Below are 16,040 nucleotides of genomic sequence, written 5' to 3'. Positions count from 1 at the left end.
TGCATGGCTAAATGATTCTGTGGGCTCTTTGTCATGGTGACTGGGCTGCAAATGCTTTCCCAAAGCTCTGAGTGGGTGAGACAAACTTTAATGACAGGCAAGAGTTTGGAGCCAGATGCAGATTTTCATGGAGAGAGGTCTTGTCTTGCTTTACAATACCAGCTTCAGCTGGGTAAGTGGTGGAGTTGGGAGGTGCCTTGGCCTCAGTTGTGGGGGTTCAAACCCTTCTACCCCCTGATTTTGCTGCCAAAGCATCTGCAGCCTCCGCAGGTCATCAGCACACATCACTTCACCATCTCCCAGGAGCTTGTGAGGGAATGAAAGCCAACAGCAGAGTTCCATGATCACATAAATGGGTAAAGCACTGATCAGATTATGCATTTGGCTGAAGTTGGAGAAGGGCAGATAGAGCCTTTTGTTTTAGGTGGTGACGGGAACAGCAGCGGCTTGAGCAGGACATCTTTGGCAAGTTTAATTCCTCCTTCTGAAGTTCCTGAATCTTTTGCTCACCTGTAAAAGCAGTAAAGCAGATGAAGAAAACCACCCACGCTGTCACACTGAAAAGGAGGGAAAAAAATTGAGTTTGAAGAGCGTGCAGAAGGGGTGTGGCTACCAGGAGGTGTGTCAGACATTGATGAACTTCTTTATAAGCAAAGGCAGCTCTGCCGGGGAAGAAACTTTGCTGAGGCTTTGACAGCTGCTGCTTTTTGCCTGATAGCACTTGACCAGCACCTCTACTGTGATGGGGCGGCAAAAGGACATTCTTGCTACCATCGAGGAGCACCTGAGGATCAGAAACAAATTAGTGCGACAAGCACTGGCTGAGTGCCTGGGGACACTGATCCTCGTGGTGAGTGGGGACTGCGGTGTGGGGTGGTTTCTAAAAACTGGGTGAGGGGGAAATTGTCCAGATGGAGGGTCTGCATTGCTGCTAGGCTTTGCATTGGGCATGAGCCCAGCTCTGGTGCAACCTGCTGCAAAGGTACTAGAGGAGAGTCTCTATGCACAGGAAAATATTCATGAATGTTGCTTTAGGGTGAACTTTGGGGAATCTGGCAAAGGGTGGGTTCTGCAGAGCTTGCTGGATGTTTGGGAGCTTTATTTGTCTGCGAAGTGCAGGGGGCAAAACATATCTGTGTAAGAAGCAAATGTTTTGCTAGAGATCACGTAAAACTTCCTTTCTGTCAGCCTGGGAATATTATCTTGGCACTGAAATACTGCAAGTGCTATCACCCAAGGAAGTGAAAAGTTTTTTCCCTCAACTCACTTTGTTTTCCTCATGCATCCTATAATGAAGAATTAGCCAGAATATAAACTGTTGCAATGTCCTTTGGCTGTCAGTGGCTGAGTCCGCAGGCTTTTCAGCAGAGCTGTACAACACCAGGGCAGCTCCTGCTGACAGCTGATGAAGATCCTCTGCTTGGGGTATGTGTGACAGCACTGAGCTGTCAGCCCATGTGTTTTTAAGTGGTAAATGGTGACAAAACTTTTCTGCCAGTTTTAATGCTTAGCTTCCAAAGGGATGGGATATAAGGGATAAAGCAGGATAAACATGTGTAAGTGCCTTAGGTTGCAAGTGTTTTAAGCAGTCCCAACTTGCTTTGAAGTTATAGACAGATGTGAACAGCTAGGGCAGTTGTGCATGAACTGTGGGGGCTAAACACTGGTGTAGAGAAAGTGAGACAGGGATATCTGGCTTTGGACACCTGCATCCAAAGTGCAGAACTGCCCAACCGGCCCCAAGTCTGGTGCGTTGATACTGTGGCAGAAATGAGTTGGCGTTTGCTCAGTGAATATCTGCAGGTACAAGTTCCTCTGAGGCAGTGTGAATCCAGAGCAATCGTAGAGGTTTCAGTGAAGTGACTGTGGGTTTAGATCTCTTTGTAACTGATGGCCAGGCTGTTTGGAGAGAAATGTAGTGGTTGGAGGAGTTGAAAGTGTAGGGAGGTTTGATGAAGCTGCATGTGCTCCTGGGGAACAACATAAAAAGACCAACACAATTTTATGCTTTCATAAATAAAATTTTTTTTTGATGATGAAGACAAGGCCACTGAGACTTGTATGGGAGCTTAGGGGACTCTGCTAAGACCCTGTAAAATGCTATCACACTTAAAGGAAAGCAGCTTTGCACAGTGCAATGACTTTATTATCAGAGCGACCCAGCTTTTGTGGTTTGTAAACAAGTCCTGTTGATTTTTCAAGGCAGGGTTATTTGGAATTAAGGTGGGTAGAAGCTGATAGGAAAGTGATTAAGAGCTAGAAAGTTGCTGTCTATGAATCACTGATGTTGCTGCATTAGGATCGAAACAAGGGAAGTCTTGTAAGGTGGAATAATGTCTCCTGATAGACATGTTAGTACTACTGAGAAACAAGGCAAGCCTTTAGCCATGTTGATTTCAAAAGGGCTTATGATCCAAAAAATATTTTCTTCTTCTGACTATAACAGTTGGCACAACAGAGACTACTTTTTCTTACAGCCTTGCCTTACCAGACAGAGAGGAGTTGGGATCTGCTCAGAGCCTGAGGAAGGGTTTGGTCCCAAATCACAAGCAGCCTCCAAAATGAGGGTGGTAATGGGCACCCATTAGCCATGCTGGAGGCTGTGCTGGCAGAATTGGGTAACACATGCCTTGTCTTCAGAAACACCAAATCGGCAGTGTTTCAATGTGTATGTGTGTGTGTCTACGGGAACAAGGAGAGCCCTCACCGTGTTAAGGAGTTCCTGGAGCTGGAGTCTGGGGGCAAAGAATATGCTGGTTTTAGTGACACACTCAACTCTGCCCTGTAGCTCTTGTAAAAGTTGCTTAGGATCTCCTGCAGCAACTCTGCAGTATATGCAGGGCCATGGGCACTCTGTGTCTGTGTGGGAGAAGCTGGGGTGGGCTTGTGGGAGAAATGGGAAAGTCCTGACCTCAGTGAATGCTCTGCATGGTCAGCAGTCAAAAACAGGGTACAGAAGAGGAAAATGGGTTCCAGGACAATAAGCTTGCAATATCCAAGACAGTCCACCCTTTTCTGACTTAGTGCTGTCCCAGTCTGTTCTTAATAAAGGGATAGTCACGGTTTTTACTTTACTGAAAAAACATCTTATTTTGATCCCTACCACCCAGATTCCTTTGCATCATTTTATTGTATCACCTGCATGTAATAGAAAGGGCCTTGAAGGCAACTTTCTTACCCTTTTCAGATGGCCTGGACAATAGTTTGGGTTCAGTAGTCTCAGGAGAGAAATTGTCATTCTGTACCTTGCAAAATTCCCCGTTGCTCAACATGCTAGCCAGAAGAGCTCTGAGTGTGCGCATTGGGCCTCAGTAAATATCACGGGCTTCAGACAGTAAAATATCAAGGAAAGACCCGTGACCCATGAAAATTTTCTTCATAGAAGTTGGAGTTGACTGAACACAAATATGTCGAGAATGGAACATTATCAAGGATAGGTTTAAGGTTTGATATTGTTCACATTGAAATCAACTTCCTGAGCCCCAGGGGGAGGAGACTGTTTAAAGTTTGTAGCTTATTTTAAATTTCACTGTGTAATGTAAAACTTGTCCCACTGTGGATATTGGCACTGCTTCAGCTTCTTTCCTCCTCCCTTTCACTTGCATAATGATTTCAGCTCTCTCAAAGTCTTGAAGAGCTATTGCAGACCTCTGCCTAATTTTGTTTCCTCTAAGAATTAACCTAGTGCTTGATTTTATTTTTCATATTTTTACAGAGATTGTGAAGGTAGATCATAGAATGATTTGGGTTAGAGTGGAACTTAAAGATCATTTAGTTCCAGTCCCACTGCTATAAGCGTAGTTGTTTTGGGCGTTTCAGCATAGTTAGCATTATAGCAGAGTAGTGCCTCAGTTTTTTTTTAAGATAAGAAAAATCAACTAAGGCAGCCCTGAAGAGCATGAAAGCGAGTTGTCTACTTGTGGGCCACTTTTGCTGTGTACAGCACCTTGTACCATGTTCATTTAGTCTGTGGGTGGCGTCCCTACTGTTGCAAAAATAGTAATGCTGATTCTACATACATTTCCCTTGATACTTAAATTGGCATTCTCCCTCTTCAAAATGAACTTTCTGATGTGGCACTTCAGGCTTGAACTTTATACCTGTGTTGGAAGCACTGCTTGCTGGCAATAGTTAAGCAGAACGAACGCTGAAGGCATTTTCCCAGTTGCTTGCTGTTTGTGTTATTACTTTTGCAACTCAGTAATGCCAGATTTCCAGTGGCTGGTGTCCATGCCTCTCTTAAAGGCTTGGTCTGTTTGCCTTGCTCTGCTGGCTGTAAATGCCAAAGCTGGCTCTCTTTGGCTTTTACTTTTGCAGGAGAAGTAATGCACTGTTTAGGACTGACTTCCAAGTGGGACTCACTGTGATTCACTGTTGTAGAGGCACAAAGAAAGAACAAAGCAGTTCCTAATTGTTTTTCAATTGGTGCTGCCTTGACTTTGTGGCTAGGTGGGAGCTTTTTGGAGTGTGAGCATGCTACAGACCACAGAAACCAAAACAGCAAAGTGGTTGGGATGACCAGGGCAAAGAGAGCCTCCCTTAGGGGGATGACCAAGGGGTACCTCACTTAATTGCTGGCAGGGCAGAACTAAAGCTGCTGCTCATCCCACAGCCATTGAGGGCAGCACAGCAGTTCCCCCAATTGTCATTTGATTGGGGTGGTTTACTTGAACTCAGTTTCTCATATTTGGAAAATGTGATATTATTTTATATATATTTATTTTTTTTTTAAAATTTCCTTTTCTTTATTAATGCTTTACTAGGCTGTTAAATTAGGGGGAAATATTTCCTGTATGCATGTTGAGTGCTGCTGATTCTTCCCTGCAAGGTGTCTGTGGCACTGTGTGCTGAGAAGTGCGATATGACAATGCTGCTGCTCTCCTCTTCCACCAGAAGAAGTTGAAACTCTTAATTTACTGTCCACAATTGTCCCTTCTTGCTGTCTCTATGCAGGAACTGGAGGTCAGTTCAGGCATCAAGACTTGCCCTTGATGGGAAGGCAGCTTTCCCCCAGGAGTGCCCAACCTTGTAATGAAAACCTCACCAAAAATACTGGTCTTTCTAACATCTAAAGCCTCTTAATCTGAACAATACTACAGATAAGAGAATAAGGATTTTTACTTATGTGTGTGAACAAGCTAAAACAGTGAATTTCCTCTCTAATGCCCAACTCCTCTGCTGAAAGTTGCTCAGGTTTCTTGAGCTGAGATCTGCTTGTTTCTCCAGCTTTTTGTGGTGTGGTTGTAGCATGTGATGCGTGTGGGGCACAGTTTTTCTTAGACTCTCTTATCTTCTGAGTCCTGCAGCGCTGCCTTGGCTGTGGGAGAGCATGTGGTGTGTAAAGAACCATAACATAACAGACCATCTGCTGCTGTCCTTCCCTGCAGTACTGCTGCTGTCTGAGCTGTCTTCCCGCTGTGCTGGACAAAAAGCTGGACTGTGGGGTCTGAGTTTTCTCCTTGCTTTGAAATGGAAAATGGTGACCAGTCTGATTGTTTGAGAGATGTTTGCAGGAAAAGCAAAAAGGACAGTGCTCCTTGCACTGTCTTTTTGGTTGATATAGTTGAGGAAGATTTCTGCATGCTACTGTCCCACCCTCCCTGCCTTCTCCCTTGAAGGAACAGTAGGATAGTCCTAAATTTCACTCTGGTGTGAAGAGTGGTGCTCTTTGTGTGTCCAAAGCTTAAAATCATTCACCAATATCTCGGGGTCTCCTCCTTCAAAGCAGACTCATGATTTGACTGCCCTTCTGGCATCTTCCCCACTAACCAGCAAGGGCTGAACAGTCTTTCCCATCCACCCAGGTGATTAGGGTAGATTTACAGCAGGCTCTTTGCCTAATCCCTGGTTTATTTGCTGGCTGAGGAGAAAAGTTGTAATTCAGGTACTTGCACTCCTCCTGGTCTATGCCAACAAAACTTTCCCATCCTCATTTAGAGGTCACTCTGCCTAAAGTCCAAGAGCAAATACACCTGGGCCTTTTGTGTTGCATCTGAAGCTGTAAAATAAGCAGTGGAAAATAAAAGAGACAAGAAAGGGAAGAAACCTGTCTCTTGTGCAGGGAAATGCTGAGCACCACCTTGCTCCTGACTTCAGGTATGAAGCTATTTCTCACATGCTGTGCCTAAAACCCCAAGTGGGTGGTTCTTTGTTAGCTGTTGCAACTTTTCTTTTTGCCCTCCATGATCCTTTCCTACAAGCCCTTAATGATTTTGGGGCTTTCGTGTGTTCAGACATTGAGACAGGGTGGTTTTACCTTGAGTAACAAGACCAACTGCTCAGTCTCCAAACGGTGCCCTGGACATAGGAAGCTTAAGGCTTCCTGAGAATGAAGTTTTCCCCGGCAATATGTTACCTTTTCCTGGTTTTGCTACTGCTTCTGCCTGTTGCACCCTTGGTACAGGGGCATTCTCCTCCCTTACGGAGTTTGCCAGTCCCTCCACCTTTGGGCCAGTTCCTGAAATCCTTGGATTAGGTTATTTTTCACAGAGCAAGGTGTTGAATCAGACTGTGAGGAGTGAGAAGCCTCCCTGTTAGCAGGGAAAGCCATTACATTTGCTAGAGTCAGTAAAATGAAATTAGGGAGCAGGCTTCCATTAACCTGGTTAATGGGTGCATTGACCTCAATTCCTTAGAGAGTAGCTTTAATATATCAGAGCGATGTTTTTTTGCAATCTACACACATTTACAGTTTACTACCACATTAAAACTACTTTTGAACTTGGCTAGTGAATCATGGGCTATAACAGTTGGCTGCTACACCCACTGCCCTGTGAGGTGCTGATCTGGGTTTCTGTTGCCTGGATGTTCTTACAGTAGTGTTTTTTGTTTTAAAACAAAACAAAACAAAAAACAAAGCAAAAACAGAATCACCAAAACCCACATACGGCCAAATGGTGCTGGAGTCAGGTTATTAAATTTGAAAGAATGAGATATAATCTCCCCCTTTAGGTGTGCACCCCTGTCCCTGACCACAGTGGCACAGTATTGCCTAAGAACTCTTGCATCCATTGCATGGACTTAAAAGACCCTGGGAAAAAAATTTGAATTGCTTTTATTTGACCTTCCTTAGCTTTCAACTCAAGCTTAGACATTTCTTCATGAGCAGTGGACAAAAAAATCGATGTCGAGGGTCTCCTGTCTCACATGACCTGGGAAAGGGAATTGGAAGGAAAGCTGGAAAACAGCAGAAGTGGAAATGCTGTGATCAAAAATTGTAATAGCTACTACCACAACAAAACTGTGTAGTGTTAAGCTACTTGCCACAAAAGCATGTGTGAGCATGACTTGAACTGGTTCCTGAAAGTCAAATGTCATGGAGGGATGTCATGCATGACAACAAACTTTCATGTTTAGTGTACTCCTCTGGTGCAGGATGGAATTGAACACATGCATATCATAGTTCAAACCTGTCCCTCAATATCACTGTACTCTTTTTATCTGCTGAGGGTTAAATTTTCTGCTGTTACGCTGAATTAAGCCAAATAATGCTCAGAGCTCATCTGATAAACAATTGTAATACTCCTGTGGAGTGGCTCCAGGGTGTTTTTGCATGGCCCATAGACTTCTGAGGAAAAGATGGAGGAGAGGAGGATGGGGAATAACCTCTTGAGATAACCTCTTGAGAAAAGGCAGGCCTGGCATTCTCCCAGATTAGGGAAGACCTTTGTGGGTGTACAGGGAGGTGGGAAAACTTCATTCTGCGGTTTTTGCAACCAAAAGGTATGTGACTAACAAGTCAACCATCATGCACTTGCAGAACTGCCAGTTCTTAGAGTGAATAACACAAATGCCTTCATCACTAGGAATCACCTGGAGTCAACGCTGCCAAACTCTACTTTTTGTGGGCTTGTCCCCTCCCTGGTCAGACTGATGTGCTGTGCAGCCTTACAGAGGCAGACACCACAGCCAAGCATGCTCTCCAAACCTTTCCATAGCATGCTGGGGCTTATCTGGGGTAAAGAAAGGAACAGATGTCACCCTGGTCATCAGCCATTATTTATTTGCTCCATGGGAGTTCTACTTGCCTTGGTGGTGTGGGCATAGCTGGTTCTGTTTGCTGCCAAAACACAAGAGTCATTTCTGCTTTGTCTTGGAGTCTCCTCTGCCATGGTTTCCCAGCTTGGTGAAGACATTGTAGGGACTGGTCCCACTGCATCCAGTAGAGAGCAGTGCTGGCTATCCTTCCTTAATGAACAAGTTCAACAGGTTCCTTTGTTCTTTATACACAAGGTCCTTGTATTGGGCACCTTGCTGCTTGTCAAGAGGCACCTGTGTACAGAGTGTCCACCTCATGAGTCAGCCTGCAGCCTACTTGGATGCAGCTTTCATGGAAGGCTGAGTGCAGTGTTTGCTTTGTTAGAAATCCATCAGTTGTCAAGGAGATGGGAGGGGGTGAGTTGTATGTGTTTTGGTTTTGCCTCTGACTTGGATTGTGTGTTGCTCAATGGGCATGCCCAGTATTGGCTGGAGAGGTGAAGACAGCTAACCCTGCTACCTTGGTGCCTGTTGGTGGCTTATCCTCTAGGAGTGGAGGCTGCCTCTTTGGCAATTGAGTATTTCTGGGATGATGGAATTCATGGAAGCAGAAAGTCTTGGTGGGGGTGTAGTTATGGGTATGTGGTCAGAATAAATAAGTTAAGCCTTGATCCCTAGATTTGAGCATCACGAGCAAGCTCTGTCCTAGTTTAAGGATGCTCTCAGTACCCTCTGATGTGATAATCTCTGGTACACACCAATGGTCAGTTCAGGTGAAGACAGTGGAAGATAAAAGCATACAGATGGCCATGATTAGTGCTCTTTAAATTATATGGTGAATAGTGTAAAGACTTGACAAGACAAAAATCCTTCAGCTGGATGACTGCTGAACTGAATCATTGGGGTAAACTGGTTTGAATTGTTAAGGGTGAGAATAGGAATGATGGCTTTTGGATGCAACTGGGAAGAGAAGGATCATCTGCTTTAAGCATGAGCACCTCCCTTAACTATTAGGAAACACTTTTATCACCTAAGCTAAACAGCTTTTGTCCACCAGAGTGCTTGGTCCACCCCCAGTCTTGCACAGAAAGCCAAGACTCTGACTGTGCTGATGGCAAGCTCTCTGGACTATGGACTTTCCTTCATGGAGCCTGAAAGAAAATTCCATAAATGTCAGGCTGAATGTGGCCTTCTTCAGTCCTGACTGCCTTTCCAGTCATGAACAAAGTTGTTCCCCACCAATCTATGTCCTACTGACAGAAGACACCCAGATCCCTCATCAGAATGGTTGCACTGTGAATACCTCAGACCAGGATGCTATCTGGCTGATCCTTCTCAACTACCAGCTTAAAATCAGAAGTTTGAACAAAGAACTCCAGCCTCCTGTAGATCAGTCTTGCATTAGATATTTAGCCTTGGTTTTGGTTCCCCATGCTAGAAGGTAGGTTTGTCCATGCCCTTTCTCCTTCCCTCCTGTCCTTAGAGATGATGCCTGGATACTTTGACCAAAGCTTGAAGTTTTAAAGGCTGTGAGTCATGGGTACACTGTGACAGTGCAAGCAGGTGTAAGTGGAGCAATTGCAGAGGCTGGTCAGCAACTGGCCCTGGTGTGAAGCTGAGATGGTAATTTCAGTCTGTTCTTCTCCTTGTAGCTCTTTGGCTGTGGCTCTGTTGCCCAGATCGTACTCAGCAGAGGGTCTCATGGAAGCTTCCTGACTGTCAACCTGGCCTTTGGCTTTGCTGTGACACTTGGCATTTTGATTGCAGGACAGGTATCAGGTATGTGTAGCTCCATGTAGGCTGAATTTCACTTGTACTGCTTGTCTAGGCTAGATGGCTGTACTTTTCCTATGTGGCACTATCATGGAGACTAATGTCCCTTGGCACAACTCTGGGACCCAAACTCTGCCCCTAAAAGTACACTAACAACCAGTCTCTCTGTAGGTGGACACCTGAACCCAGCTGTCACTTTTGCCATGTGCTTCTTGGCCCGGGAGCCCTGGATCAAGCTACCAATTTATGCCCTTGCACAAACCCTGGGGGCTTTCCTTGGAGCTGGCATAGTCTTTGGGCTGTACTATGGTAAGTGTGGAAACCTTGGGTCCTTTTTGGGATAATACTACTGTTCTTTGTGACTCACTGCAGGGAGGGAGGCTCCCAAATTGGAGGGAAGAACTTTCTTGCGAAGCAGAAATACAACCAACCTCCCTCCTGTGTTTCTGGCATGGCTTTCCCATTCTCATGGTTATGGCTTCAAGCCTCCTCAAATCAATCTGAAAGCCAAACAGCATTGCTGATGTGCGACTCTTTTCCCTTGAATGATTGTCACTGGACCACTGGATGGCCCCTCTTGTATCTACTGTCTGGACTAAAACAGATCCTCCAGAAAAGTAAAGGAAACAGTACCAGTGATGGAGATTTAATATCTGTTCACTGTTCTGGAACCATATTATCATTCCTGGTGAAAAAAAAATATTAAAGACTTCTCTGTGGGTGTCTTCTGCATTGTCTTGTGTTAGCATCCAGGTAGGGACTTTTAGCAGATTTTGCTGTTTTTATCAGAATGATTCCATACCTTGGAAATCATCTTGGGAATCCAGTTCCTCTTGCATCAATTCCTCCTGAGTGCTGTTCCTCATCAAAGGGAAATACTCAGTGGGCAAGAGCTGAATCTTTGTGCTTGTGCTTGCTCTTCCCCTAATAACAAGGGTGACATTTTGACTCAGACTTCACCTCCCAATGTGTGTTCCTGGCAAGAGGAGCGAGGTTCCCTGTAGCTGAGCGGAACATCTGGGTCACTGCTACTTCCAATTGAGAGAAGAATACTACCATCCCTTCACTAGCAGCCACTGCTTTTCACTTGAGGAAGAAGCAGGGGGACCTACCTTAATCCCTGTAAACATTGGGGCTTCAGTTCAACACCAGTTGCCTTTCCAGCTGGTGGGCTGAAATCTCCCCTTCAGAAGAGAGTTAATCCCATTTTAGCTACCTAACCCATGTGAGACCTACATTCAGAGGTGTCTGCTTTTGTCTCCACTGACCATGAAGGGAACCTAGACCTAGACCTAACCTAGGTTCGTTATCCATCTTCTACATAGTGGCAGGCAAGAGGCTGACTGCTCTAAAGACAACCCTGAGAGATGAAACTAATTGTGTATTGGCTTAGAGAAAAGTGCAAGAACAGCTTAAATTCTTTATGGTGCAGATCAGACCCATATCTCATGTCTTCACACAAAGGCTGATACCACAGACATTTGGCTACCTTTGGAAGAGAATTGGAGTCACATTAGTGTTTATTTTTTGGGTCTTAACTCTTTCTTGATGCCCAGGAAATGATAAACATTATGAACAGAGACTCATGTCACTTGTCTCCAAGACTGACTGGTAAAATACAGTGGTGGATGATGCCTTAAGTTTTCCAAATGCATTTTTAGTCTACAGCAAATATGTTTGCGACACACATCAATGGGGTGCTCAGGGAGTTCTATCTCGATTTTCATGGCTTTGTGGAGCCTACATTTTAGTCATTTTCCAAGCAGGCTTCTCTCTCTGATGTATGTTGTAAAATGACTGACCTCTCTACCTTTCTTTTTTCTCCCCCCACACCCTCTCTCATCTCCCCCTCCCTCTAGATGCCATCTGGGCTTTTGGCAGTAACCAGCTGGATGTAATAGGAGACAATGGCACTGCTGGTATCTTTGCCACCTACCCATCTGAGCATCTGAACATTGTGAATGGATTCTTTGACCAGGTAAGAGTGTGCTGGGAGGATGGAAGTGCTTTTGAAGAGGTATCTTTTGGGGGTGGTTCTAGGCCTCATCTTTAGTTAGAAAATGAATTGCAATTTTTAGAGAGGATATCCAGAAAGGTTTTTGGAGCTGACACAGGTATTTTACTAGCCTGTAGGAGGACCAGGGCCATAAAGACATTACAGCAAGAAGGTGTTAAGGGGGGTAACCAGTGGTACAACACTGGTAGAGACACCAGTGAAAAATATAATCTCCTCTTAGTCCCTGCAAAGCAACAGCATGAGGAATGTTGGCTCTTCCTACTCTCACTATTCTACTGTAGCTTTTGCACAATCCAGACGTCAGATGGGTGTGGGGTGGTGACTGTTGAAGGTGACTGTCTCCGTGAAGTTGCCATCAACCACAAAAGGGACAGCTGCCACCCAGCCAAGGCACATTGGAAGCAGGTTTAAGAAGATGTTTTCAGATTTCCTGGCTGCCTAAACTGTTATTCATAACTATTCTCTGGGTAGAAAAAAAGGTGTGAGCTTGGTTGACATTATGGGCTGTCAGGAGAAGCGTGTTCCACTCTCCTGTTCCCATGGGTGCTCAGTCTACTGTGGTCTGATAATGTCATGGGATGACTCGGTTCAACTCTTCCAGTTAAGAGAATTATGCCCCAGACGAGTTAAATAATTTGGTTAAAAAACTAATCTGGATTAAATTATTATTTTTTCTTCCCCGCTCCTCTCCAGTTCATTGGCACTGCCTCCCTCATTGTCTGTGTCTTGGCTATTGTCGATCCCTACAACAACCCTGTGCCCACTGGGCTGGAGGCTTTTACAGTTGGCTTTGTTGTCCTCGTTATTGGAACTTCCATGGGCTTCAACTCTGGCTATGCTGTCAACCCTGCCAGGGACTTCGGGCCTCGCCTCTTCACAGCCATCGCTGGCTGGGGTTCCAAAGTGTTCTCGTAAGTGCATGCTAATGAAAACTTTGTGGATCTCTCAGGAGTTTAAATAGATGCACTCTGGTGCAATAAAAAGTCTTTGCACGCATGAGGTGCCTTTGAATTTTCTAAAAGTTTTTAAAAGGCACTATTTGCTCCACTTTGACTTCTTAAGTAATGATAGAAGCTGGGGAGGTTCCAGTGGTAAGAGCAAATGCCATAACTTTGTTATCAAAGAGGAAATCTGGGACCATGCATGAGAATTTCAGTTATACCTTGGAAATGAGCGTATCATGATTGTTTTAGTGGTATAAAAGGGGGATTGTCTTTTGTACTCTGATTTTGCTGTTACTGGAGAAAATGAGGAGAGCCATGTGAAATATGTTACATATTATCAAGGGCTGCTTTTCTGCAAGCAGTGGGAAGGAATTGAAGGGACTGTAAGTGCTTTTCCTCTTCCTTGGTGGAAAGAAAGTCTTGTAAGTCCTGAAAATTGGTGTTCTGATTTGCTCGTGACCTGGATTTGCAGGGCAGGCTGGGGGGCAATATCTGCCTTGGAAATGGTGCAGACACGTGGGTACTGTTTCCTTGTGCAAGTCATTGGCGGTGGTTGGGCGGGATCAGATCTTGCATTGCTTCAGATCCAAACACAAATATCCTAAAGCTTAGGCTGCAGTTCTCACCTTGTGCACTTTCTTTTCGTTTTCCAGGGCTTATAACCACTGGTGGTGGGTTCCAATTGTTGCTCCTTTCCTCGGGGCAATTGCAGGAGTGATTGTCTATCAGCTGATGATTGGATGCCATGATGAGCCTTCTCCACCTGCCTCTGAGCAAGAAACAGTCAAGCTGGCTAACGTGAAGCACAAGGAGAGAGTCTGAGGAAGCTGCCACCCTGATCTGGCAGGTATTCATTACTCAGGACTGCAGTTGGCAAAGAGGAGGAGAAGTTAAGAAGAGCTTCAAGAACAATAGAAAGAGTTTTTTTTTACCTGTCTTGAGATATTCTAGCCTTTTTTTTTTCCATATCCCTGATGCATCTGCTTTTGACATTTCCCTGTAAGCCTTCCTCCAAATGCAGTATCATGTAATCTTTTCTTAATAGAAGGGGATTGAGGACTGTAGGAGTCCGGAAAGAAGTGGGCATTGCTGTCCAATACGAGTCAGGTGTTCAGGAATCTGGAGCTCTTTTGGGGCTGTGTTCCTGACGTTGCCTGTGACCTTGGCAAACTGCTTCCCTTCAAACCTGTGTTCCAATCTGCAGAATGGGGATCATGCAAAACTTAAATTATTTTGCTAGAATGGATTGGAAACTCCTACATCCTGGAGAAGGTTTGCCTGTGATTCTACCGTGGATCAAATTCTGCTTGATGTTGCTCCAAAGTCAATAACTTGACACTAGGAATTAACTTGTCTAAAGGATTTTTACTGGCCAAACTTTTTATACCTCCCACGAATTTCTAGAACATTTTATCAATCAGCTGATCCATAATGCCAGTGCAGAGAGTAAGAATGCACTGGATTTTAATTTAATACAAAGAAAAAATGTTTACAAACAAGTGCACCCTAGTGTTCTAATCTCAAATTTTGATCTTGCCACCTCCTAGAGGATAACACCTAGGAAGTCCTTATTCTAGCCAGGGACTAACCTAGAATGAGAGCTTGGCTCCCTGAAGCAACATTTCTAATTAATCAGCTTTGTATATAAACTGCAAGCAGTTAATAGCCAAGATCCACTGGAAACAATGTTGCTAAAGTTGCGTGTGTTCATGTAAATTTTACAATACTGTTGTGTTTTGGAGTTTTTTAGGAGATTTATATATAAACATACTTCTTAAAGCTATTACTAAATACTAAGGTTGGGATGAGTTAATTTAGAGATGTGTGGGAATTGCCGATTCTCTGTCAGCTTTGAGATATTGTTGGATTTTCCTGGGCTGGTCTTGGATTAAGTCATTGTCTTGTTTGGAGGGCCTCCTTTTCTACCTTGCAGAATTACAGGTACTCCTGGATGAGGGACTGAGGTCAGGCACCTCCTGTACTAGAAGTACTGGCATCTCAGGGGATCTCTGGCTCTCCCAATGCCATATTATTACAGAGTATTTCAAACAAGCATTGTTGGTTGTGAAAGAATTTGTAAGTCTTCTGCATTAGAGAAACCCACTCAAAGCCTGTTTCTTTAATGTGTGAATTCAATGGAATACATAACTTTGTACACGTTTCCAGTCACCAAAAAGATGTATTCTTTTTTTTTTCTTTTTAAATAAATAAAATGTCAATACCCACACTGTAAAAGTCTAGTGTTGGTTGTATTTTTAAGGAGCTGTCAGCAAACCACCATGGAAAGGAAGTTATCTATAGCAACAGCTTCCTCAAGTCCTTTTCCTCCTCAGCAAAGGGGAATTAACCATTTCAGGCAGCATGTATACATTCTCCATTTGTGTTTTATTACTTTCCCTTTTGGGTGGGCTTTTGGGGCAACCAGGAGGAGAATGGGGTACTTGTACTCTGCACAATGGCCAAGGTATGGGCTGGGGAGTGGGAATGTCTTGCACTCAGCTGTCTCATTCTGAAGGCAAAAGAACCATTGAGCAAATATTTGTCCTTCACCCTTTGTATAATTTAAATTTTCCTGCTATTCTCTCACTAAACAGTTCTGAGTATGCAATCCCACTCTGTACTCCATGTACTGTCCAGCTCCTCTTAGCGTATTACAGGAGTCGCCTTTTTCTTTTTTTTTTTAGTTACACCATGCAAGGAAAAGTACTACAGATCTGAGCCCAGTGCTCAGAGAATTATACAAGTAACTTTCTTCCAACCTGTGCTCTCTGTAAATGAATTCTTGTTGCTCTTTGCCTGATTTGTGCACTGCTGTATTTTTCCTGTATTAATTATGCTGCCTTAAAATAACTCCTAACTTCCCATATGGTGCCAAACTGAACAATTCAGTGAGGTCTGGATGAATGTGGTTTCCTGCAATTCACCAACTAGAAATAAAATGGCTTTTGGCAGGAAAGTTCCCAGGTTTGTTTGGTTTGCTCTATGTGCAGACAGCATGCTGCTTTATTCCCTTTCTAACATGGAAGTTTATCCCTCAAAATCTGTGTAGCAGTCTTGTATATTAGTGTGATCAACTGTCATATCTGCAGAGGTCAATTCTCTTCAGCACTGTTAGGCTTTTTCTGTTCTTCTACCACTCTGTGTCTTCAACTGACTTGATCAGCGTATTAAAATTCTCATTGCAAATCTTAAGACTTTTGACTCAAGTTGCGATGTGGATTCTAGTTTGGGTTTTTTCCCTTAATTTTTTTTGCAGTCATTTTTGGGTGTGTTTCACTTGTTTTTAGGGCGCTTTGTTAATTTGGTTTAGTTTGGTTTAGGTTTTTTTT

General features: G+C 44.0%; 1 protein-coding gene across 1 annotated transcript; it reads left to right on the top strand.

Annotated features, from left to right (window-relative positions):
• The first annotated feature begins 630 nt into the window (after window positions 1–630).
• Window positions 631–14,936, top strand: LOC139684533 (aquaporin-3-like). The gene is made up of 6 exons (XM_071580595.1): window positions 631–850; window positions 9,630–9,756; window positions 9,922–10,059; window positions 11,610–11,728; window positions 12,461–12,678; window positions 13,365–14,936. The coding sequence occupies exons 1-6, from the start codon at window positions 743–745 to the stop codon at window positions 13,531–13,533; spliced, it is 879 nt and encodes a 292-aa protein (XP_071436696.1). The 5' UTR covers window positions 631–742; the 3' UTR covers window positions 13,534–14,936.
• The last annotated feature ends 1,104 nt before the right edge of the window (window positions 14,937–16,040 follow it).

The sequence above is a fragment of the Pithys albifrons genome, chromosome Z (assembly GCF_047495875.1).
Source record: "Pithys albifrons albifrons isolate INPA30051 chromosome Z, PitAlb_v1, whole genome shotgun sequence".
Taxonomy (NCBI): domain Eukaryota; kingdom Metazoa; phylum Chordata; class Aves; order Passeriformes; family Thamnophilidae; genus Pithys; species Pithys albifrons.
Note: the sequence above shows the minus strand (reverse complement) of the source record. Positions and strands in the feature narration are given on the sequence as shown.

What these genes read in the sequence shown, in the direction of transcription:
- LOC139684533 (XM_071580595.1), top strand. Translation starts at nt 743, where the DNA reads ATGGGGCGGCAAAAGGACATTCTTGCTACCATCGAGGAGCACCTGAGG. An exon ending in GATTGCAGGACAGGTATCAG is followed by an intron (nt 9,757 to 9,921) that starts GTATGTGTAGCT and finishes GTCTCTCTGTAG; the next exon opens with GTGGACACCTGAACCCAGCT. An exon ending in AGTCTTTGGGCTGTACTATG is followed by an intron (nt 10,060 to 11,609) that starts GTAAGTGTGGAA and finishes CCCTCCCTCTAG; the next exon opens with ATGCCATCTGGGCTTTTGGC.